General features: G+C 39.4%; 1 protein-coding gene across 1 annotated transcript; it reads right to left on the bottom strand.

Annotated features, from left to right (window-relative positions):
• Window positions 1-268: 268 nt before the first annotated feature.
• On the bottom strand, window positions 269-19033 carry LOC136144987 (hyaluronan synthase 2-like). The gene is made up of 3 exons (XM_065903106.1): window positions 18407-19033; window positions 2941-3042; window positions 269-1198 (listed from the first exon to the last, which is right to left on the bottom strand). Exons 1-3 carry the CDS (start codon window positions 19031-19033, stop codon window positions 269-271), a joined length of 1659 nt encoding a protein of 552 aa, XP_065759178.1.
• Between the last annotated feature and the right edge of the window lie 6757 nt (window positions 19034-25790).

Below are 25790 nucleotides of genomic sequence, written 5' to 3' on the forward strand. Positions count from 1 at the left end.
ACTTCCTCCCACCACAACCCCCTATTGTACCCCTTTAGGTCATTATAGGGCCACAAGCTGAGCTCCCTCCCTATTTTAAACAGCAGCTTCCCACTAGCTATCTTTTTTGCACATGGCTGTGTATATATGTCAATGCTACTCTCTCAGTTGTCCCAGAAGCAGTGATATATTTCCTTTGTTGCCATCATCTGACTCCACAATTCTGTGCAATCAGTACAGTTCCTAGAGGAAGAAGGTTTTGTGAATGTCTACAAACTTCAGGGTATGATTATACATCAAGCATCATGTCATACTGCTCTTTCTTCTTCCACCTGCCACATCTCTTGACAAAAACCACATAGAGCAACAAAAACACTACCCAATAGCATGCATAGGTGGATAAAGCAATAATTAGAACTTTCTTTTTGGATTCTGAGAATGGCTTTCTAACTTCCTCATAAATGGTGAAAACCAAACCACCCAGGAGGATTATAGACCAGACTGATACTGGAATGAGTCCCACAAAATTAGCAACAATTTTTTTCCTTCCAGATGTGCCCCACCCAGCTTTGTTTATTGTCACAATTGCAAATATCTTAGCAGGAAGTAAACTTGACATGCATAACACTGAGTAGAAGGGCATGAAGACCATGACAATATTTCTTCTAAGGCAGATAGCAAAGGATGACTTTATGAGAGCCACTAACTTGATGGTTAACAGTAAGAGGAGAATGTTCCAAATGTTACCCCTGTAGAAGAACCGGATTACTGTAGCAATGAGAAAGAAAGGGAAGAACCCAGTGATGACGGCTTCATAGGTCATCCACAAGTGATGTTTATGAAACCACAATGCATTGTACAGCCACTCTCGGAAGTAGGATTTGCTCCAACGGGTCTGCTGGTTTAACCATCTGAGATAATCCTTAGGTGTTTCAGTAACGCATTTGGATCGAGCTGTGTATTTCGTTGCATAGCCCAGACTCAGCACTCGGTTCGTTAGATGCCTGTCATCTCCAAAAGTACATTGGCGGCCCATGAATTTTTGATTGTACCAGTCTTCCACAAATTCATGCAGTAAGGAGTTTCTGTACATTCCCAGAGGTCCACTAATGCACTGGACACATCCAAAATAAGACTGACAGGCCCTTTCTATGTTAAAAGCCATCCAGTATCTCACACTGCTGAGGAAGGAGATCCAGGAATCATACTTGTTTAAAATCTGCAAGAAAAATAAAAGTAAGTAAAAATAATTACATAAAGGTAAATCTGCTGAAAATTCCAGTAAAATCTGCACCATCCTGAGGTTACTACCTAGTGTGTTTTGTTATTTTGTTTGCCTATTTTGGTTTTCTCCCTATTTTTGACACAGTTATATATATATATTTTTTTGATTCTCTATTACTGGATTAATTTTATAAGTGGATTACATGTATTGGGACTAGATAATACATTTTTTTTCTATTTCATCACTCTTTTTGCTATGATTTTTGTTTCTGTTCTTTTTGTAATATTGAGGGGTTTTTTTAGCCTTAATTCTCAGTTCCTAAATTCTCTCCCACTCTTCCTTACCATTCAATATTTGAAAATTGCTAAGTCTTATTTTCTTCCACTCTAGTTAATTTCCAATCATGCAATTCTGCTATTTTTCCTTCTCCTTTCTCCATACATTTTTGCAATGCCAGTGATAAAAAGGTTTCTTGTGTTCTGTACCCAAAACTTAAATCCTGGCATAAGGCTCTGTATACAATTTATTGAATGTTGTTTTTCTGGCAATATTTCATAATTATCTCCTCTATCTCAACTTTGTTCCATTTTCAGGGGAATTTTGCATGCTTCTTTTTTATCATCAGGCTATCTCTTAGTCCATCTAGTGCATCTTCTTTGCCTTCACTATCACCATGCATATAAATATGGGTTATACAGTAATGCGATACCTAAATTTAAATCAAATTTCCATATGCTTCTTATCTTTTGCTAAAAACTAATTGCACTTTCCCAAGGAACTCATTTTAAACCTCACATACTTTCACATATATATTTTACACATTTCAAATCACCTTCATTAATATTAGTTTCATTAATTTTTTTCCCATTGGTAGCAAATAACATGAAATAAACAATTGGAAAACCACAGGTTTTAAAGACATAGGTATACAATATAAAATCCATTCCTGCCATACTTCCATTTTGCTTAATCCTTGTATTAAGTGAGTTCCAATATCATCTTATCAGAACATTAAGTTACAGCTCAAGAAGATATGGTGGAAATAGTACACACACATTTTATTTTCGGGCTTCCCTAGTGGCTCAGACGGTAAAGAGACTGCCTGCAATGTGGGAGACCCAGGTTCAGTCCCTAGATCAGGAAGATCCCCCTGGAGAAGGAAATGGCAAAAAACCCAGTCTACTCCAGTACTCTTGCCTGGAAAATCCCATGGATGGAGGACCCTGGTAGGCTACAGTCCATGGGGTAGCAAAGAGTTGGACATGACTGAGTAACTAATACACACATTATATTTTATATAACTTATTAGCCACTACATACATGGGTTATAGCCCAGGATTAAGCAAAGAAATCATAAATTATTTCAATTTAGACAAAAGAAGACACAGAAGTATGTCCAAAGCACATTCTAATGTGTCTCCAGCTCCAGAACCAATACCTGGCACAGAGTTTGGTGTGGAGTGAATGTACAAGACCCTGATGCTGGGAGGGATTGGGGGCAGGAGGAGAAGGGGACGACAGAGGATGAGATGGCTGGATGGCATCACCGACTGGATGGGCGTGAGTTTGAGTAAACTCCGGGAGTTGGTGATGGACAGGGAGGCCTGGAGTGCTGCGATTCAGGGGATCGCAAAGAGTCAGACACGACTGAGCAACTGAACTGAAGTGAAATGTACATTCAAAGGGTCATTTTTGCTTCTAAAAGTGACCCATGCAAAAAGTGAAGCCAAACCCACCTTGACATCTCCCCCAACACCTCCAACCTTGTGGTCTACTTCTAAAACTTTTACCATCTCCACAGTTGCGGCAGGATCAAGCATGGTGTCTGAATCACAGACCTGCATAGGAAAAATTTAAAAGTGAATGAAATATTAAAGACAATTAAGTATGCTCCGTATAGTCTAAATTTAGTCCGGTTCAGTTCAGTCGTTCAGTTGTATCCAACTCTTTGTGACCCCATGGGCTGCAGTATGGAAGGCTTCCCTGTCCATCACCAACTTCCAGAGCTTACTCAAACTCATGTCCATTGAGTCAGTGATGCCATCCAACCATCTCATCCTCTGTCATCCCCTTCTCCCACCTTCAATCTTTCCTAGCATCAGGGCCCTAAATTGGGCATATATATTATATTTTCAACATTACTGTCACTAAGTCTCAATAAGTAAGTATCAGAGAGATGACAGAATTTGTTATATCATGGTCAATCAAAAAAAAAAAAAAAAGAAAGCTTGCTTTTCAGCAAGCTCAGTATTTAAGTTAATGACATCGTTGGCTAGAACAGCCAAAGTGATGGGCCAGGAATATCTTGTGAAGTGACCTGCTTTTCCTGGTTTGCTATGGTTGCTCCCAGTTTTGGCAGTGAAAGTCTCATGTCTTAGGCAACATGCTAGGTTTCCAGGACTTGGAAAATACCATGAGTTATCACTCAAGGTGTCTTTTTTTTTTTTTTTAATTGCTTTAACTAAGGCTTTTAGAGTGTCCCTGGTGGCTCAGATGGTAAGGAATTCGCCCCCAGTGCAGGAGACCTGGGTTCAATCGCTGGGTTGGCAAGATCCTCTGGAGAAGGGAATGGCTACCCACTCTAGTATTCTTGCCTGGAAAATTCCATGGACAGAGGAGCCTGGCAGGCTACAGTCCATGGGGCCACAAAGAGTTGGACACAGTGGAGCAACTTTTACTTTTAGGCAACTTGTCCCAAAATCTGAAAGATACAAAATTTTCTAAGATAGTATTGAAAGGGAGGCATGTTTAACAGTGATTTCCCCTCCATTTTAATATAATGAATAAAATACAGGAAAGCAATTCTCTTAAAATTAGTTATATAATTCTGAAGCAAGATGTCTATATGAACTTGGCAAATGGCACTCGGTCAGAAAGGAAACCTGCATGGCCTTCATTCTTTATTCTAGAGCCTTAAGTATTTTTCTAGACCTTTGTACATAAAAGCAGATGTAAATTAACTGAAGCAGTTGTAGTAATTCTAATTGTTGTCCTTAAAAAAATCTTTATATGAGTCTAAAATTGCAATTTTGAAACCAAGAAAATTGTTGGGATTTTTCTGTATCATGAACAAACAGACATATCTGTTTGTTTCTTTGTAGACCCATGGACTATACAGTCCATTGAATTCTCCAGGCCAGAATACTGGAGTGGGTAGCCTTTCCCTTCTCCAGGGGATCTTCCCAACCCAGGGATCAAACCCAGGTCTCCTGCATTGCAGGCAGATTCTTTACCAACTGAGCTATCAAGGAAGCCCAGACATTAGATTCTAGTCCTGTTAATTGCACCAGAGGCTTTGTTACATATCTATAAACTGGATTAAATTCAGCATTCTTCTAGTTTCCTCAAATACATGGCTAAGACTCTCCAAATGAATGTTGCCGATTTTCTCCCACTCATTTCCTTTGCAGTCACTAAGAACAAAGACTGCCCTTAAATCTCCTAGAAGGGACTGTTCCAGGTTTTCCCCACTACAGATGGCAGCCAAACTTCAAGAACTAGAACCTTCAGTCCACATCTCTCCATTAAGAAAGGCTCCTTCAGACTCTAGAAACTTCACACTAGCTTGAAACCTCAAAATCAAGTTGATGAGAAAGAGAAGTAGCTGACATCAACATAATTTTCTCCCACCCAGGATAATAGATCAAAATCTTATAGCTTAACTAAAAGTGAAACACTGTCTTTTTCTCTCTCTATCCTTACAGTACTCTGGCATTGGCTTGGATCTGTTCATCATGCTGTAATTCATTAACAGTGCCAATTTAGTGGAAGTGATTTGTGACCAGATAGTATTTACCTTAATTGTGGTTATCATTTTCCTTGGGTTTATGATTGCCTACACAGAAGGTACATGGCAGTATTGTGGTCAAAACTACCTGCATTAACACTTCTGGGGAAACTGAAACTCAGTTACCTAAGATCACTGAGCAAAACACTTGGCTTAAAAAGATGATTCTTTCAATGGGGTCTTTTCATGGACTTACTTGATTTTTTAAATTCATTCTCTCTTTTTCACTTCTTTTTTTAAATGCATATAGTTGCTATAGAATGTTGTGTATATTTCTGCTGTACAATGAAGTGAATCAGCTATATGAATACATATATCCCTCCCTGGACCTCTCTCTCACCCCATGCCTCCATTGCACCCCTCTAGGTCATCATAGAGCCCCAAGATGAGCTCTGTATGCTATACTGCAGTTTCCCACTTGCTATTTATTTTATACATGGCAGTGCATTGATGGCAAACCTAAGCTCCCAATTCATCCTATCCACTCCTTACTCCTTGTGTCCACATGTCCATTCTCTATGTCTGCATCTCTATTCCTGCCCTGCAACTAAGTTCATTTGTACTAATTTTCTAGATTCTATATACATCCTTTAATATATGATATTAGCTTTTCTCTTTTTTACTTACTTCACTCTGTAAGATACAGCCACTATGGAGAACAGTATGGAGGTTCTTGAAAAAATTAAAAATAGAACTACCATGTGACCCAGAAATCCCACTCCTGGGCATATACCCTGAGAAAATCACAATTCAAAAAACACATGCACCCTAAAGTTCACTGCAGCACTATTTTAAAATGAACTTATTTGATTTTGATTGGCTTGGGTCTTGGGGATCCTGGTCCTAAAATCCACTTCAGACATTGGGAATTATCCTGTTTATAATAGTCAACATATTCTCCCTGGTATATTGTATTCTCTCAAAACTTTAAATGCCATGATCACAGTCACTGACTGCCAAGCAAATGTTCCTAAAGAACACTTCCTAAGTTTTTTAAAGAACAATTCCTTAAAATTTGATCATGTCTCTGTTAAGCTGAATGCTGCTGTACCATGCTCAGGCACGCAGTCATGTTCAACTCTTTGTGACCCCATGGACTGTAGCCCACCAGGCTCCTCTGTCCGTGGGATTCTCCAGGCAAGAATACTGGAATGGGTTGTCATTTCCTCCTCCAGGGGAGCTTCCCGATCCAGAGTTGAACCCACACCTGTTACATCTCTTGTACTGGGAGGCAGATTCTCCAGCATTAGAAAACCATGTTAAGCTGAGAGTCTGGTCTAAATATGGGAATTGTTAAAAAAAAAAAAAAAAGCAATAGGCCCGAAATGGTGTCAGTTGTGCTTAGCCCATGTCAGCAAATCAAGACTTAATATTGAACCTAATTGTAATTTAAGCCTCTCCAAAAAATGTGATGTTTAAGCCATCAAACTGGAATTACCTGGTCAGCACCAGTGAAGAAATCTGCCTGATTGACCCCCTAGCTTCTCCCAAAAGAAGATGACCTTGCCTGAAACAATCTACTTTTTGGTAGAAACTTCCCCATCCAAACAATAAATATCATGGTTGGCAGATGGAGGTGTTATCTGTAATTCCCAAGTCTGGCAGTCCTGAATGGAATTTAGTCAAGATTTAGTCTAATTATTTATATCAAATGTAATTACTTTTATAGTTCTCTCACTACTTTATAAAAATAGTAAGGATTTAATATGCCAGTTTTGAAAAAAGCTAAGAAAAGAATTAGCAGAAGCATAAAGCCTCACAGTTGAAGTGGAGTTTACACATATTTGGCATGACACCCTCACCTAATTAGCTAAGGAATCCCAACATTTTAAAAATGAATCTGTTTCAATTTTACTAATTATAATTTTTTTCTGAAAAGATTCAGTTCAGTTCAGTCACTCAGTCGTGTCCCACTCTTTGTGACTCCATGAGTTGCTGCATGCCAGGCCTCCCTGTCCATCACCAACTCCCAGAGTCCACCCAAACCCATGTCCACTGAGTCAGTGATGCCATCTAACCATCTCAACCTCTGTCGTCCCCTTCTCCTTCTGCCCCCAATCCCTCCCAGCATCAGGGTCTTTTACAATGGGTCAGCTCTTCACATGAGGTGGCCAAAGTACTGGAGTTTCACCATCAGCATCAGTTCTTCCAATGAACACCCAGGACTGATCTCCTTTAGGATTGACTGGTTGGATCTCCTTGCAGGTCAAGGGACTCTCAAGAGTCTTCTCCAACACCACAATTCAAAAGCATCAATTCTTTGGCACTCAGTTTTCTTCACAGTACAACTCTCACATCCATATGTGACTACTGGAAAAACCATAGCCTTGACTAGACTGGCCTTTGTTGGCAAAGTAATGTCTCTGCTTTTTAATATGCTATCTAGGTTGGTCATAACTTTCCTTCCAAGGAGTAAGCGTCTTTTAATTTCATGGCTGCAATCACCATCTGCACTGATTTTGGAGCCCTCAAAAATAAAGTCTGATGCTGTTTCCACTGTTTCCCCATCTATTTGCCATGAAGTGATGGAACCAGATGCCATGATCTTAGTTTTCTGAATGTTGAACTTTAAGCCAGCTTTTTCACTCTCCTCTTTAATTTCATCAAGAGGCTTATTTACTAACAAAAAAAAAAGTACTTGGTGAAAACAGCAAATTAAATGCATTATTGGAAAACTTAAATGCCTTATATGACTTAAGGTAGTGGTCCCCAAACTCCAGGATCTAATGCCTGATGATCTGAGGTAGAGTTGATTTATTAATAACAGAAATAAGTGCACAACAAATGAATCATCCCCAAACCATCCCCCCTCTCCAGTCTGTGGAAAAATTTTCTTCAGCAAAACTGGTCCCTGGTGCCAAGAAGTTTGAGGACCACTGACTTAAGGGGTAGATAGGGTATCCAGTTATAAAAAGTAAACATCACCTCTCTAGATGTAGCTGAATTATATCAATTTTGGGGTTAACTTCTAATTTTTACTTTTATGTTGCTTTTTAGAAGCATGGTAGATATATTTTCTAAATAAAACCCAGTTTTTATTTTCTTGCCTTTCTGTATTGGTCCAGTATGGTCTCACTTTTCTAGGGGAAAAAAAAAATACACAGAACCTAGGCATAAGTTTGCCTTGGAAAATGAACAGAGATCATTCTGTCATTTTTGAGATTGCATCCAAGTACTGCATTTCAGACTCCTCTGTTGACTATGATGGCTACTCCATTTCTTCTAAGCGATTCCTACCCACAGTAGTAGATATAATGGTCATCTGAATTAAATTCACCCATTCCAGTCCATTTTAGTTCTCTAATTCCTAGATGTCGATGTTCACTCTTGCTATCTCCTGTTTGACCATTTCCAATTTGCCTTAATTCGTGGACCAAACATTCCAGGTTCCTTTGCAATATTGCTCTTTACAGCATCGGACCTTGCTTCTATCACCAGTCACATCCACAACTGGGTGTTGTTTTTGCTTTGGCTTCGTCCCTTCATTCTTCCTGGAGTTATGTCTCCACTGATCTCCAGTAGCATATTGGGCACCTGCCCACCTGGGGAGTTCATCTTTCAGTGTCCTATCATTGTGCCTTTTCATACTGTTCATGGGATTCTCAAGGCAAGAATACTGAAGTGGTTTGCCATTCCTTTCTCCAGTGGACCACATTTTTAGGTAAAGAAATGCACAAAATTCTCCAAGCCAGGCTTCAGCAATACAAGAACCATGAACTTCCAGATGTTCAAGCTGATTTTAGAAAAGGCAGAGGAACCAGAGATCAAATTGCCAACATCCGCTGGATCATTGAAAAAGCAAGAGAGTTCCAGAAAAACATCTATTTCTCCTTTATTGACGATGGCAAAGCCTTTGACTGTGTGGATCACAATAAACTGTGGAAAATTCTGAAAGAGATGGGAATACCAGACCACCTGATCTGCCTCTTGAGAAATCTGTATGCAGGTCAGGTAGCAACAGTTAGAACTAGACATGGAACAACAGACTGGTTCCAAATAGGGAAAGGAGTACCTCAAGGCTGTATATTGTCACCCTGCTTATTTAACTTATATGCAGAGTACATCGTGAGAAACACTGGGCTGGAAGAAGCACAAGCTGGAATCAAAATTGCCGGGAGAAATATCAGTAACCTCAGATATGCAGATGACACGACCCTTTTGGCAGAAAGTGAAGAACTAAAGAGTTTCTTGTTAAAAGTGAAAGAGGAAAGTGAAAAAGTTGGCTTAAAGCTCAACATTCAGAAAACTAAGATCATGGCATCTGTTCCCATCACTTCATGGCAAATAGATGGGGAAACAGTGGCTGATTTTGTTTTGGGGGGCTCTAAAATCCCTGCAGATGGTGACTGCAGCCACAAAATTAAAATATGTTTACTCCTTGGAAGGAAAGTTATGACCAACCTAGACAGCATATTAAGAAACAGAGACATTACTTTGTAGAAAAGGTCCATCTAGTCAAGGCTATGGTTTTTCAAGTAGTCACATACGGATGTGAGAGTTGGACTATAAAGAAAGTTGAGCACCAAAGAATTGATGCTTTTGAACTGTGGTGTTGGAGAAGACTCTTGAGAGTCCCTTGGCCTGCCAGGAGATCCAACCAGTCCATCCTAAAGGAGATCAGTCCTGGGTGTTCACTGGAAGGACTGATTTTGAAGCTGAAATTCCAATATTTTGGCCACCTAATGCGAAGAGCTGACTCATTTGAAAAGACCCTTATGCTGGGAAGTATTGAGGGCAGGAGGAGAAGGTGACGACAGAGGATGAGATAATTGGATGGCATCACTGACTCAATGGACATGAGTTCGGGTAAACTCTGGGAGTTGGTGATGGACAGGGAGGCCTGGCATGCTGTGGTCCATGGAGTCACAAAGAGTCGGACACGATTGAGCGACTGAACTGAACTGAGGCATAAATTTTCCACTGTAGAAAATATCAGTAGTATTTCTCTAACACAAGTCTCAGAAGAAACCTAAACAGATTTCTCCAATAGCAAAGTTTTTCTGATCTTTCTTTATCTATCACTGTTTTGTAAATATACAGTTGTAAGCCTGGAAGATCAGTCACTAGGTTAGTGACTAGTGAAGGCAGAAGTTCAACCCACATTTCAACCTCTCAGCATCCAGAGTTTATGGCCACACCCACCTCTATTGACTCAAGCTGGGAAAGGTAGAATCAGAAAGTTAAAATAAGATTAAAAACAACAGGAATGGGAACAATCTAGAATTAATGATCAAGTAACTCCACCTGCTTGTGAGCAGAAGCAAACCAAGGGAACTGTCTCTCTGAAATGACAAAAGTTAACCAAACTTTGAGGTTCTGTTTATTTAAATTGGTCCCCCCCTTCCAGTTTCCAACAGCAACTTGCCATAAGTTCTCTGAGAGAGATTGTTCACATGGTGAATTTTTTTTTTTTTTTTTCACATGGTGAATTTAACTGTCAGAAGGGAAAGCTCTCAGAAATCCCTTGGGAGGAGTTTGTTATAGTGGGATTAAAGAGTTCTTTATAGAAGCTCAGTTTCTGGATGTATTTGGTGATAGAATGCCAACTAGAAAATCATCATCTACCACAGTCTGTGAAAGGAAATATATTCATGGATGTATAATATCTATTTATTTTTGTGTGAAGGGTAGAACTCTAGCCCTTCTTAAAACCAGTCTTGTAGAAGCAGAATTTCTACCTATCTCTTCACCAATTAATACAAGTCTATAACTTCACAAAAGTTGGCTGTTCACCTCTGGACTAGAAGCTGTGGGGGAAAATACACCAGTTCATGAAGAGCTTAACTTGACACTGGGGAAAACCACAGGACATGATCTGTACGCAGGAAACTGAGAACAAATCAAAACTTCTTTCTGTCCATCTTATCATATAAAATGAAGGCTACAAAGAAACATATAAATTCTCAACAGCTGCCCCCAGAGTACTTCAGTTACTTAGATTTCCTGCATAAAACAAGAATCAACCAAATATTATATACAATCAGTTCTCGTTATTCACAGTAGGGATGTTCCTACCAGGTTTCCATGAACAATGAATTAGCAGATGTAAAAAAATTTCTTTTAGCTGAAACACAGAGTTTGACTACTCCAAGCCTCTGATCACAACATCTTTGTCTAGTGATCAGTGTCTAAATTTTTAAAATTTGTGTTTCTGTTTTAAAACACACGCAAAGACACACACACATATGACTAGCAGTGAACTTATGTCCAACAGTACTAGAACTCATGCCTGAACAAAGCTCATCTAACAGACCTATTTTCTCCACAAGGTATTTATAACTTTATGGCATTATGAACACTAGATAGCACTTTGACATTATACTTGGGGACCATTTTAAACAAAAACATGATAATAAAGTAAACAAGTTACCTGTTTACTGTGTAAAAGCTGAGACAAGAAGGCATGCATGATCTTGTTTGACTTCAGCAGAGAACATGAATATTGGCTGACAAATCTTTTGCCACTCCACACATGTCTGAAAATGATTACAAAAGCACTGCAACTATTGATTTTGGGGTAGTATACAATTTAGATAGTAGGTTAATTTACAAAAATGAAATTCATGAATAATGTTGGTCAACTATACTATTATGAATGAGTCAGTCTTATTTTTCCCCTGCTCAATGAATCTTGGATAGCTAGAATGCTATCAGGTTAAATTCATAATAAAGTTGTCTCCTATATGAAAAGTGAAATGATGCTGCAAAATGTTGCACTCAATATGTCAGCAAATTTTGAAAACTCAACAGTGGCCACAGGACTGGAAAAGGTCAGTTTTCATTCCAATCCCAAAGAAGGGCAATGCCAAAGAATGTTCAAACTATCATACATTTGCATTCATTTCACATGCTACCAAAATCAAAGTGAAAGTTGCTCAGCCATGCCCCACTCTTTGCAACCCCATGGAATTCTCCAGGCCAGAATACTGGAGTGGGTAGCCTTTCCCTTCTCCAGGGGATCTCCCAACATGCTAACAAGGTTATGCTCAAAATCCTTCAAGCTAGGCTTCAGCAGTACATGAACTGAGAATTTCCAGATAGATGTTCAAACTGGATTTTAACAAGGCAGGGGAATTAAAGATCAAATTGTCAACATCTTTTGGATCATAGAGAAAGCAAGGAAATTTCAGAAAGAAACGTCTATTTCGCTTCATTGACTATGCTAAAACTTTTGACCTTGTGGATCACAACGAACTGTGGAAAATTCTGAAAGAGGTGGGAATACCAGATTACCTTACTGTCTCCCGAAAAACCTGTATGCAAGTCAAGAAGCAACAGTTAGAACCAGACATGGAACAATAGGCTGGTTCCAAATTGGAAAAGGAGCATATCAAGGCTGTATATTGTCTTCCTGCTTATTTAACTTCTCTGCAGAGTACATCATGGGAAATGCCACGCTGGATGACTCACAAGCTGGAATCAAGATTACTGGGAGAAATATTAACAGCTTCAGATATACAGATGATACCACTCTAGTGGCAGAAAGACAAGAGGAAATAAAGAGTCTCTTGATGAGGGTGAAAGGAGAGTGAAAAAGCTGGCTTAGAACAAAGCATTCAAAAAACTAAGATCATGGCATCAGGTCCCATCAATTCATGCAAATAGATGGGGAAAAAGTGAAAACAGTGACAGATTTTATTTTCTTGGGCTTCAAAATCACTGCGGACAGTAACTGCCGCCATGAAATTAAAAGACGCTTGCTCCTTGGAAGGAAAACTAAGACAAACCTAGAGAGCATATTAAGAAGTAGAGATATTAATTTGCTGCAATAGTCTGTATAATCAAAGCTACGGTTTTAGAGTAGTCATGACTGGATATGAGAGTTGGACCATAAAGAAGGCTGAGCAGCAAAGAATTGATGTTTTCAGTTTGTGGTTTGAGAGTTTGAGAGTCCCTTGCACTGCAAGGAGATCAAACCAGTCAATCCTAAAGGAAATCAACCCTTAATATTCATTGGAAGGATTGATGCTGAAGCTCCAATACTTTGGCCACTTGATGTGAAGAACCAATTTATTGGAAAAGACCCTGATGCTGGGAAAGACTGAGGGCAGGAGAAGGAGGCAACAGAGGATGAGATGATTGGATGGTATCATCAACACAATGGACATAAATTTGAACAAACTCCAGGAGATAGTGAAGGACAGGAAAGCATGTCATTCTGTATTCCATGGGGTTGCAAGAGTTGGACATGACTTAGCAACTGAAAAATGAACAATGTCTCCTATATACTTCCCTTTTAGAAAATGTTCATCAGTTCAGTTCAGTTCACTCATTCATATCTGATTCTTTGCAACCCTATGGACTGCAGCATGCCAGGCCTCCCTGTCCATCTCCAACTCCCAGACCTTGCTCAAACTCATGTCCTTTGAGTCGGTGATGCCATCCAACTATCTCATCCTCTGTTATCCCCTTCTCCTCCTGCCTTCAATCTTTTCCAGCATCAGAGTCTTTTCCAATGAGTCTGTCTTCGAACTGGGGGCCAAAATATTGGAGCTTCAGTTTAAGCAGCAGTTCCTGCAATGAATGTTTCTGATTTCCTTTAGGATTGACTGCTTGGCTCTCCTTACAGTCCAAGTGACTCTCAAGAGTATTCTCCAACACCACAGTTCAAAAGAATCAGTTCTTCAGTGCTCAGCTTTCTTTATAGTTCAACTCTCACGTCCATACATGACTACTGGAAAAACCATAGCTTTGACTAGACAGACCAGACATTGAATAGACTAGACATTACTCTGTGGGCAAAGTAATGTCTCTTCTTTTTAATATGCTGTCTATGTTGGTCATACCTTTTCTTCCAAGAAGCAAGCATCTTTTAATTCCATGGCTGCAGTCACCATCTGCAGTGACTTTGGAGCCCAAGAAAAAAAATCTCTCACTGTTTCCCTTGTTCCCCCATCTATTTGCCATGAAGTGATAGGCCTGGATGCCATTCCAGAATCTTAGTTTTTTGAATGTTGAGTTTTAAGCCAGGCTTTTCACTCTCCTCTTTCATCAAGAGGCTCTTCAGTTCCTCTTTGCTTTCGGCCATAAGAGTGGTGTCATCTGAAAAAATTGTTCATATTTATTGTGTATTTTATACTTGGGAAATCCCTATTGCACACATCATAAGACAATTTTTCTCTTTCATCACACAGACTGGTGGCCACTTACCTTTTAAAATCCATGTTCAGTGATAGGAGATATGTTAAAGCAATTAAATAATCTAGATGTCACAAGATACTTAGAGTCTTCTGATATTATAGAATAAAACATGGTTTAAAATGAAATTTTAAAAAGGATAGAAGACATATATATCAGAAAGTATTTATTTGAAAATCTATGTTTGGATCAAGTATTTGTGGCAGATGATTTAAATTTTGCTTATTGTGGTTTTCTACATTTTTTAAAACACTGCCATAATCTTGTGCTATTTCTACAAATGAAAAAACTAACATAAGTAATATTTTGAAAAGATAAGGACTTTTTGCCCTACCTTAAACTGTATCTAGGCAGATCAGAGAAAAGAAAAAGTTTTCTCAGAAAATACTTTTATTCAAGATTAAGAAAATCTTCCTCATTCTCCTCTTTATTTCTCATTTTGTATATCTTTGTTTTCTCATTTTGTTATTTTTATTCTTCTGTTTTTATATCTTCTCTGTCTCTGAAAGGAGCCATTAGCATCACTGATGAATTTACTACTACACTGGATTTATCCTAGACTAAATCCTCCTTCCATATTCCACATCAATATTAATTATTTGAGGGACTATAAAACTGAGACAGTTATCAATAGAGAAGACTAGAAATGATAGTGGAGAGAGACAAAGAGGTGATAATTGATAAAAATTGGTCTGGAATATACCAGAGGATGTCAACTGAGAGAGCCTAGGAGTGTAGATGGAACGTTGCCTTGAGATGAGAAATAAGGTCAGTACCTTTGGAACTGTAAGCAGGAAAGAGTAAAGAAGGCCTTGATAGCCTTTAGAACAAGTACTTCTGCTGTTCTCTTTCATAGGAGGCAAGATCACAGGTAGTCAAACAGGGAGGAGTTTGGGTAAGGCCCTAGGAGAGTGACGAAGACATGAAATAACAGACATGAGAGGAATAAACAAGACATCTATTCAAGATCAAGTGAAAAGAGTGCTGATGAGTGCCAAGGATCCAGATGCAACTGGAAGCCAATCATTTTGGCCATCTATCCGCACACTTAAGCAGTGTTCTTCAGCCAGGTTAGCAAGTATGAGCAGATGGTCAATTTCTTCCCCTAGTCGCCATTCTCTCTTGTGTATTAGGAAGAACGTTGCTTCCTTCTGCCCCTAACTAACTTGAACTCCACATCCAAGCATTTGCGATGCTCAGGAGCTGATAACCTCCATCTCCTCCCTCCTTGGTCTTCCTGGGGCTTCTGCTCTACAACTTGGACCCTGGAACAGTGGTTTTGTTTTCTTTTCCATTTTTATTGGCGTATAGTTGGTTTACAATGTTGTATTCGTTTCAGGTGTACAGCAAAGTGAATCAGTTATGTTGACACGTATGTTTGAATTTTGGGCTTCCCTAGTGGCTCAGCAGTAAAGAATCTGCCTGCCAATGCAGGAGATACAGGTTTAATCCCTGGGTCAGGAAGATCCCCTGGGGGAGGAAATGGCAACCCATTCCAGTATTCTTGCCTGGGAAATCCCATGGACAGAGGAGCCTGGTGGGCTACTATCCATGTAGTCGCAAAGGATTCAGACACAACTTAATGACTGAAAAGCAGCAACAACATTGAATTTTAGTAATTTCCACTGCTATAGGGCAGAGTGGTTAAATATCTGGGGATTTGATGAAGGATGAATGGAATGTACTGGTTGCAGATGCCAAAAGATTTTTTTTTTACTCTTGCTTGAATGATTGGGATGGGCTGAGAGTCCAAAAAGGATTCAGGGCCCAGTTATCAGTTGCTGCTGAGATCAATTGATCTGGAGGCTTCATCCTGAAGGAAGAGAAGTTCTCAAGCCTGATTACATCTGTAGCAGGAAGCCTATTCTAACATTTTATATTTTATTTTTTTCTTGGACAGGTACAATGTCAAATTATCAAGAATATAAACAAAATTCAAAAGAAAAATGATGGGAGGAGGCAGTTTGGGCGGAGCAGGTTGAAAAATAAAAGGAACCCCACACGATGATTTCTTGATTAGAAAGGACAAATGTAACAATTGTTTTAACTAGAATTAAAGATAAAGTGTCAAAATAGATTTTTTTTTTAGGCTTCATTCTTCAAATCCTCTGCAAGTTTCCAAGTTACTCTTTCCTTTAAATGTTTTATTCTCTCATCTGGGCCTGAAGTTGCACTGGGTAAATATGTGAAGATGTCCTGCGTTAATTAAAACTACTTAAACTGTGATAGCTCTAGAAATTAGAACTTGGGAGTGAAATTCTATCAATTCCCTAGGAGAGAGATTAACATACAGAAGGTATCAACTTAAGAAACACCTCAGGACTTCCCTGGTGGTCCAGTGGTTGGCAGGAAGACTCCCAATGCAGAGGACATGGGTTCAATCCCCAGTTCGGTAAGATCCCACATGCCAGGAGCAACTAAGCCCATTTGCCACAACTACTGAAATCTGCATGCCTTAAAGCTCATGCTTTTCAATGAGAGAAGTTACTGCAATGAGAAATCCCTGGAACCACAACAAAGCATAGCAGCACCGCCTCACTGCTCAGCAAGTGCATCAGTAAGAACACAGTGCTGCCAAAAATTAATTTTTTAAAGAGAAATACTTCAAAACTCTTCAGAGATTAAACAAATTGACTCTGTGGTGGAAATTGACTTGGACTATAATTTTCAAGTAAGTACTAGATGATCATATAAAAAGTAGCATTAATATTACCAGCAAGCTTTTAAATAAAGTTAACGATACCATCATTAGCAACTTCTATTAAGCCCACTTAAATACATGTTTTGTAATAATGATCTCAAACCCCTTCTGAGATTAGTTTCTTGTATCCAGGTAACTCAGTTTTAGGAGGTGGTCTTCCTCAAGATCAGCTGCTATTACTAACTATGACTAGAACCTCAATCAGTTGACACTGAAGCCCAGAGTCCATTCTTATCCCATTACACGCAGAGAGACCCACTGGGCATCATAAAGGCCCCTAAGGAACATGATCGGTCCTCTGAAAACTAGAATTTTGCTTTCAACAGAAGGGGGAAGGTGTCCGTCTGATTTTGTAAGCCAGAAACATCTCTCCTTTCTTGATACAATTATGGCCAAAATCTACCAAAATTATCTGTAAAAAATTATAACTAGAAAACTACAAGGAGCAGGAAAATCCCTACACCTATTTTTTTTATGAATGTATAGTTGATTTATAATGTTGTGATAATTTCTGTGTTAACCTATTCTTAAATGAGATTTTTTAATATATATTTTTGTAAAAAGACTCCATTGCTAGAGTGATATCTTCTTAAGAAGTGCTTCTCTATCTCAGTAAAACCAAGGGAAAAAAAGAAACACTTCCATAACCCACCTCCCATTAAAAACAAAAAAAATCTCACAGGAACCCTAACAACATTCTAAAAAAGAGAGCCTCAATGACAACTAGGAGTGGAGAATCCCAAGAGTGTGCAGGCAGGGAATTAATGAGAGACACAGCCTGTCTAATTTTCATGCAAGCAAACACTATCACAAATGTTTTCAAAGGTCAAGTTGCAGTGAATGAGGTAATGCTATTTGGGGAGTGAAATAAACATGACTTAGGTTTTTCTCTGAAAAGTTGGTTTTTCCTCCCCCCTTCCCTTTTTCATTTTTCTGTTCTTTTTCTCTGTGTCTAAATTTTGAATTCCTTATCCTTCTAAATCAAAATTGTATTCTCCATTATTTTTTTTGCCTAGACTCCGTGAAAAACTTCCTAGAGCCTGTAGATTTTCTCAAGACCTTTCTGCTGGAACAGACACTATTTTCTTACAAGACTACTGCTGATTTTAAGATTGTGGAAAATAATGTTGGATTTGACTTGGCAGTTCTGAGGTGGCAGAAAAGGGGAGAGAGGGAAAGAGACAGATCTACAGATCAAAAGAATCTTGATTTCTAATCATTAACATTGCACAAGTGAAGTGATTTCATTGTCTTAACCATTTTATATGGTTTTTTCTTCTTTCTCTTTTGAAACGTGCTTTCAACAGTCATGGGGCTTCCCCAGTAGATCAGCTGGTAAAGAATTTGCCTGCAATGCAGGAGACCCCAGTTCAATTCCTGGGTTGGGATGATCCCCTGGAAAAGGGACAGGCTACCCACTCCAATATTCTTGGGCTTCCCTGGTGGCTGTTTTCAGATGAACTGAAAGGAGTACTGTGTCCAAAGGAGACAAAGATGGGCTATAGCATATGACTGGAGAGCTACAAAAGATGCTTTATTTAAATGTATGTTTGTCCTGGCAGATATGGAGACCTACCTGTACATAATCCACACTTCGCCCCAGTGCTCTGAAGGCCGTGTACATGACTTCTCTTTTTCCACCCCACTTTTGCATGATGCAAATACTCTTGTTGGACAAGACCAACTGGGTGACGTGTTGCGAGCTTTCTTTGTGTGACTCATCCGTCTCACCAGGACCCTTCACATGGTAGTTGTTCTTCCAGATATAAGTGGCTGACTTGTCCCTGCCCATGACTTCACTGAAGATGTCCATCATGTAAAGGTCATCTTCCGAGTTTCCATCTATGACCATGACAACTTTAATTCCAGGGTAGGTTAGCCTTTTCACAGATTGCAAACATTTCCGCAAATAGTCTGGATCTTCTTGATATGCAGCAATGCAAAGAGCAACAGTTCTGTCCAAGTTAACGGGGATATTTACATAATTTTTCATTTTCCGGTGCTCCAAAAAGGCAAACAGGTTTTGAATAAGAACATGTAAAGCTAAAAAGGCACCATATGGTCCAAAAGATAAATAGTAATCATCTGTGTGGATAAAGTGGTAACCAATAACATAGGAAAGTATCATTCCAGTGAGGAGAGAGACTCCAAAAAGTGTGGTTCCAAATATTCTCAGGATAGATAGAAACTTCTCACAATGCATCTGTGAAGCAATCACATGGTACACTTGGTTAGCCACTCTTGTCCCGCACTTGTTACATACAGGGTGCCACAGGGAGCACATTGGATTAGAAGCATCCCAAGTGTTCTAGCCCTGAGTTTGTCACTAGCTCTATGACTTTCTCCATCTCAGTCTGCCCATCTGCCAGAAAAGGATAAGGATGCCCTTTTGACATACCTGAGAGGACTCTTTAAAACATCAAATGAGATGAAGTTGTGACGTACCATTGAAAATCATAATGTGTAAGCAAGTATTATTAGATTATCTATCTAAAGATGCACTTTATGTTCCAGGTCATAGCCAAGTATATAATCTAAAGTTCTTGGCAAGCAAAACACCTTCATCCTGCTCCATGATGTTCGCTCTCCCCCAATCCTGCCCAGTGAAAACTCCACAGGTTTTGCTGAATTTTCCATATGTAATTCCATCTCACCTCTGATTCAAATCCCTCAGCTCACTTTTTTCATGCAGCCAGCTGAGGTAAAAGGCCAGCATAACCAGATTCTAGGACTAGCTCTTCCATCAACTAGCTATAGGACTTCCCTGGTGGCTCAGCAGTAAAGAATCCACCTGCCAATGTAGAAAACTTGGGCTTAATCCCTGGGTCAGGAAGATCAAATGGAGAAGGAAGTGACAATCCTCTCCAGTATTCTTGTCTGGAGAATTCCATTGGAAGAGGAACCTGGTGGGCTACAGTCCATGGGGTAGCAAAGAGTCAGACACGACTAAGGGATTAACACTCTCACTTTCACACTTTCTTTCTATGAAGAACAGTATAGTGGTTTCTTTAAAAAAACTAAAAATAGAGCTAAAATAGTTTAAAAAATAGAACTAAAAAACTATAAATAGTTTCTTAAAAAACTATCCATATGAACCAGCTATCCCACTACTGGAATATACCCTGAAACAATGCAAAAGGATGTAAGTACCTCAATGGTCATTGCAGCATTATTTATGATAACTAGAACATGGAAGCAAACTAGATGTCCACTGACAGATGACCAGATAGAGAGGATATGTTACATATATACAATGGATTAGTACCCAGCCATAAGAAAGGAATGACATTTGTAGTGATGTGTATGGATGTATAATCTGTTATATAGGGTGAAGTAAGTCAGAAAGATAAAAACAAATATCATATATAAGCACGTATATATAGGATCTAGAAAAATGGTATACATGAACCTATTGCTGGGCAGGAATAGAGACATAGACACAGAATGGACATGTAGGCACAGGGGTGGAAATGGAGGGCGAGACGAATTGGGAGAGTAAGACTGACACATATTGTGTATACACACACACACACACACACACACACTGCTGCTGCTGCTGCTGCTGCTGCTGCTGCTGCTGCTGCTGCTGCTGCTGCGTCGTTTCAGTCGTGTCTGACTCTGTGCAACCCCATAGATGGCAGCCCACCAGGATCCCCCGTCCCTGGGACTCTCCAGGCAAGAACACTGGAGTGGGTTGCTATTTCCTTTTCCAATGCATGAAAGTGAAAAGTGAAAGTGAAGTCGCTCACTCGTGTCTGACTCTTCGTAATCCCGTGGACTGCAGCCTACCAGGCTCCTCCATCCATGGGAGATTCCAGGCAAGAGGACTGGAGTGGGGTGCCATTGCCTTCTCCATACACACACTACCATGTGTAAAATAGCTAGCTAGTCGAAAGCTCCTGTATAGCACAGGGAGCTCAGCTTGGTCTCGGTGATGACCTAGAGAGGTGGGATGGGGAAGGAGGGTGGGAGGGAGACCCTAGAGGGAGAGGATATATGTACATATAGCTGATTCACTTTATGGTACAGCAAAAACTAATGCAAGATTGTAAAGCAGTTATTCTCCAGTAATAAAATTTTTTAAAAAAGAAGCAACACCTCCATAAATGGAGTCATCTGTTCTAAGCCCTCAGTCAGCAAACTAAGACTTAATATTGAAACTAAATGCAATTTCAGCCTCTCCCAGGAGTGTGACTGGTCACTCTGGAGTTATCTGGCCATCATTAATGACATAATTTGTGATAGATTCCCTCCTTATCCCAAAGGAAGGTGCCTTAAACAACCAATTCTTTAGTACAAACATTTTTTTCCCACCTCCTTCTGCTCATAAAAGCCTTTAATTTTGCATGACTCCTGGGATCTCTTTTTACTTGTTAGGTAGGATGCTGCCTAAATTAATGAATGATTGAAAATGTCATTGTTGTTGTGTGTGGGTGCTCAGTTTTGTCAGATTCTTTGAAACCCCATGGACTGTAGCCCACTAAGCTCTTCTGTCCATTGAATTCTCCAGGCAAGAATACTGGAGTGGCTGTCATTTCATTCTCCAAGGGATCTTCCCAACTCAGGAATTGAACCTGAATCTCTTGTGCCTCGTGCATTGGCAGGCAGATTCTTTCCCTGTGCACCACCTGAGAAATCCCAATTATTGAATAAAGCCAATTAAATCTTCAAGTTTACTGTGTTTTTGTTTGTTTGTTTTGGTTTGGTTTGGTTTTGGTTTTTTAACATATTGCTCAGCTCCAAGAGGCATCACTCACATTTTACTTCCTGCGGTCACTATAGTAGAGAAAAAAAACTTCCCTTCTTCCCTTCTAGATTTTTGGTCGGTTAAACCATTAAAATGACATAAGATATATTAACAGAGAAAAGCAAGTTTAGTTATGTACTTATGGGAGTTCTCAAAAGACATGTAGACTGAAAAGACAGACAGGTAACTAAGGCTTATGTACTATCCTGAGCTAACAAAGAGCTAGGACACTGAGTCACAAGTGAGAGGAAGACAACTTCCAAGAAAGCATAGGAGGGACTTCCCTGATGGTCCAGTGGTTAAAAGTCTACCTGCTTATGCAGGGGACATGGGTTCTGTCCAGGAAGATCCCACATGCCAAGGGGGCAAATAAGCCCATGTGCCACAACTACTGAGTCTGAGGGCTGCAACTAATGAAACCTGCGTGCCTATAGCCCATGCTCTGCAACAAGAGGAGCAACCACAATAAGCCCACACACCACAACTAAAGAGTAGCCCCTGCTTGCCACAACTAGAGAAAACCCACGAGCAGCAACAAAAACACAGCACAGCCAAAAATAAATAAACAGAACTTATAAAGAAGGCATAGGAGATGTTTGGATCTTAAGTCCTAGAAGAGATGGAATAGAAAATCTATATTACAAAAGCACAAAGAATATATCCAAGTTTTATCCAAGGAGTCTCAGGGTATATTTGCTTATTATCAGAAGTCTAGAGTAATTATTTTTGAAATTTTCCTTCTTTTCATTAAGTTCAGGACATTGTGCTTCCAGTGTCCTGATTTTTTTTTACATTTGCAAATCTCTGCAGGAAACAGGTAGCAATCTGAGTGAACTTTCAAGTTGCTCTCAAAGTTACACTTTTGTTTCTCGAAAGATTCATTGCAAACAGGTCTCTCTAAACCCTATCTAAAGTTGGTAGAATTTTCTGAAAGTGGAGGTAAGAGGGGTTTATAATTCAGATCTGCTGCTGTCCAGGGAACATGAATGATCCATAGTGGGATTCCAGGATACATCTGTAAAGGGTATTGCACATGAAAGTCTAAAGCTAACGAAACCTGTTTATAGAGACCTGGAAAGTAGGACGAGTTGTAAGGGGTAGCAGATTGAGCCATATCACCCATCTCGGGTGATTTTGATAAATTTGCTTTCTGGATGTTTTGGGAGGGCTCTCTGAAAATCTTTTCAAGAAAGGGAAATCAAAACAGGCAGTTGGGTATTTCAGAGATTTACTGGGGAGGTTAGAGAAGTTTGGAGATCTAAGGGAGTTTGCCAAAGGATAGCACTGGATTTAAGTAAGAAGGTAACCCAAAAGATCTTCCAGGGGGTCAAGGACAGGGAGTTGGGGAGAATGGGAATTTACATTAGAGGTGAACGTTAAGATTTGTTCTTAGTATAATTCTTGTTTTTTATCTTGTTAAGGGAGTCCCTAGCCCTTACACTCCTTGGCACGCAGTTTTCAACATGGTCTTTATGTAAGTATAAGTAAAACAATTGTTTAGGCTGGGAGCTCTCTATATATTTTTTTCTTTTAAATATAGTCATTTCAAAGGATTGAATTGATGAGTTGGATCTGCTAATCACAATAGCTACTCAAGCCAATAAATCTTTTAAAGGTTTAACCATGGATGCAGTAGGCATCCCAAAGGAGAATGCAAAAGATATAGCCCTCACAAGATCCCAAAAGGTGATTCCCAGAGTTAACAAAGACCTTCATTGTCATAAGCAGTAGGAAGGATGTAGTGAGAAGGATCTCTTCCGGTTCTCACAAGAATATAAGACACCTTCAGTCACAGATGTGCTAACCTGTCATGCCAGGCGGGCACTACTAGAATGGGCTTTTCTACCACTACCAAGACAGTGAAGGTTGACAGGACAAAGGCTGCTTGTGGACTGGAACCCCTTATGAAAATTTCCCTTGAGAGCTGACATGATCAGACAAAGATGATGCTCCCTGTGAATTTATGACCCTGAACCCAGCCTACTCAACTAGCTACCAAAAGCACATCAGTATATGCACATTCAGGCTTCAGAGGAAATATTCTCATTGAGAAAAAGAGAGTTTCAGCATTTTCATTTCAACTAATCCTGCATGCAGAGATCTAGAGACTGACGCAGTAAGAATTCTTACCTTCTGCTGTCTCTTGTAAGAGATCCCGCAATCTCAGCTGTAGCAGCCCCAGCAGCAATGAATATGTCGAGATATAAGATAGTGGAACTTTTTTCTTCTTTTATAAGTTCTTTGGCTCGTTAAACAATTAAAATGATATAAGATAGATTAAAAGAATGAATTAATCACTTCCGTAGATGAGCCCCATAAAGATATGAAGACTCAAAGGGCAGCCATGTGTTGGAGGTTTGTATAACATTCAGAGCTAAGGAAACAAAACAGGTGGAGAATGAGGGAACAGAAAAGGAGGAGATGTTTTGAAAACAAAGGTTACCTGGTTAACGCAGGTAAGTTTCTCATGAAGAAAAGTATTTCTTTTTTTTTTTTAATTGGTGGCCAATTACTTTACAGTGTTGTGGTTTTTGCCATACACTGATATGAATCAACCACAGGTGTATATGTGTCCCCCAGTCCAAACCTTCCACCCTTCCACCTCCTTCCCCATCCCATCCCTCTGGGTTGTCCCAGTGCACCAGCTTTGAGTGCCTTGTTTCATGCAATGAACTTGGACTAGTGATCTATTTCACATATGGTAATATACATGTTTCAATGCTATTCTCTCAAATCATCCCACCCTGGCCTTCTCCCACAGAGTCCAAAAGTCTGTTATTTATATCTATGTCTCTTTTGCTGTCTCGCATATAGGGACATCTTTACCATCTTTCTAAATTCCATATATATATATATATACATTAATATACTCTATTGGTGTTTTTCTTTCTGACTTACTTCACTCTATATAACAGACTCCAGTTTCATACACCTCGTTAGAGCTGATTCAAATCAGTTCTTTTTAATAGCTGAGTAATATTCCATTGTGTATATATACCACAATTTTCTTGTCCATTCATCTGCTGATGGACACCTAGGTTGCTTCCATGTCCTAGCTATTGTAAACAGTCCTGTGATGAACATTGGGGTGCACATGTCTCTTTCACTTCTGGTTTCCTCAGTGTGTGTGCCCAGCAGTGGGATTGCTGGGTCATATGGCAGTTCTATTTCCAGTTTTTTAAGGAATCTTCACACTGTTCTCCATAGTGGCTGTACTATTTTGCATTCCCACCAACAGTGTAAGAGGGTTCCCTTTTCTCCACACCCTCTCCAGCATTTATTGCTTGTAGACTTCGGATAGCAGCCATTCTAACTGGTGTGAGATGGTACCTCATTGAGGTTTTGATTTGCATTTCTCTGATAATGAGTGATGTTGAGCATCTTTTCATGTGTTTGTTAGTCATCTGTATTTCTTCTTTGGAGACATGTCTGTTTACTTCTTTGGTCCATTTTTTTAATTGGGTTGTTTATTTTTTGGGTATTGAGCTACATGAGCTGCTTGTATATTTTTGAGATTAATTATTTGTCAGTTGCCTCATTTGCTATTGTTTTCTCTCACTCTTAAGGCTATCTTTTCACCCTGCTTATAGTTTCCTTCATTGTGCAAAAGTTTTTAAGTTGAATTAGATCCCATCTGTTTATTTTTGTTTTATTTCCATTACTCTGGGAGGTGGGTCATAGAGGATTTTGCTGTGATTTATGTCAGAGAGTGTTTTGTCTATGTTTTCCTCTAGGAGTTATACAGTTTCTGGTCTTACATTTAGATCTTTAATCCATTTTGAGTTTATTTTTGTGTATGGTGTTAGAAAGTGTTCTAGTTTCATTCTTTTACAGGCGATTGACCAGTTTTCCCAGCACCACTTGTTAAAGAGATTGTATTTTCTCCATTGATTATTGCCTCATTTGTCAAAGATAAGGTGTCCATAGGTGTGTGGATTTATCTCTGGGCTTTCTATTTTGTTCCATTGATCTATATTTCTGTCTTTGTGCCAGTACCATACAGTCTTGATGACTGTAGCTTTGTAGTATAATCTGAAGTCAGACAGGTTGATTCTACCAGTTCCATCTTCTTTCTCAAGATTGCTTTGGCTATCCAAGGTTTTTTGTATTTCCACACAAATTGTGAAATTATTTGTTCTAGTTCTGTGAAAAATACCATTGGTAGATTAATAGGGATTGCATTAAATCTATAGATTGCTTTGGTTAGTATACT

This window comes from Muntiacus reevesi, chromosome 12 (assembly GCF_963930625.1).
Source record: "Muntiacus reevesi chromosome 12, mMunRee1.1, whole genome shotgun sequence".
Classification (NCBI taxonomy): domain Eukaryota; kingdom Metazoa; phylum Chordata; class Mammalia; order Artiodactyla; family Cervidae; genus Muntiacus; species Muntiacus reevesi.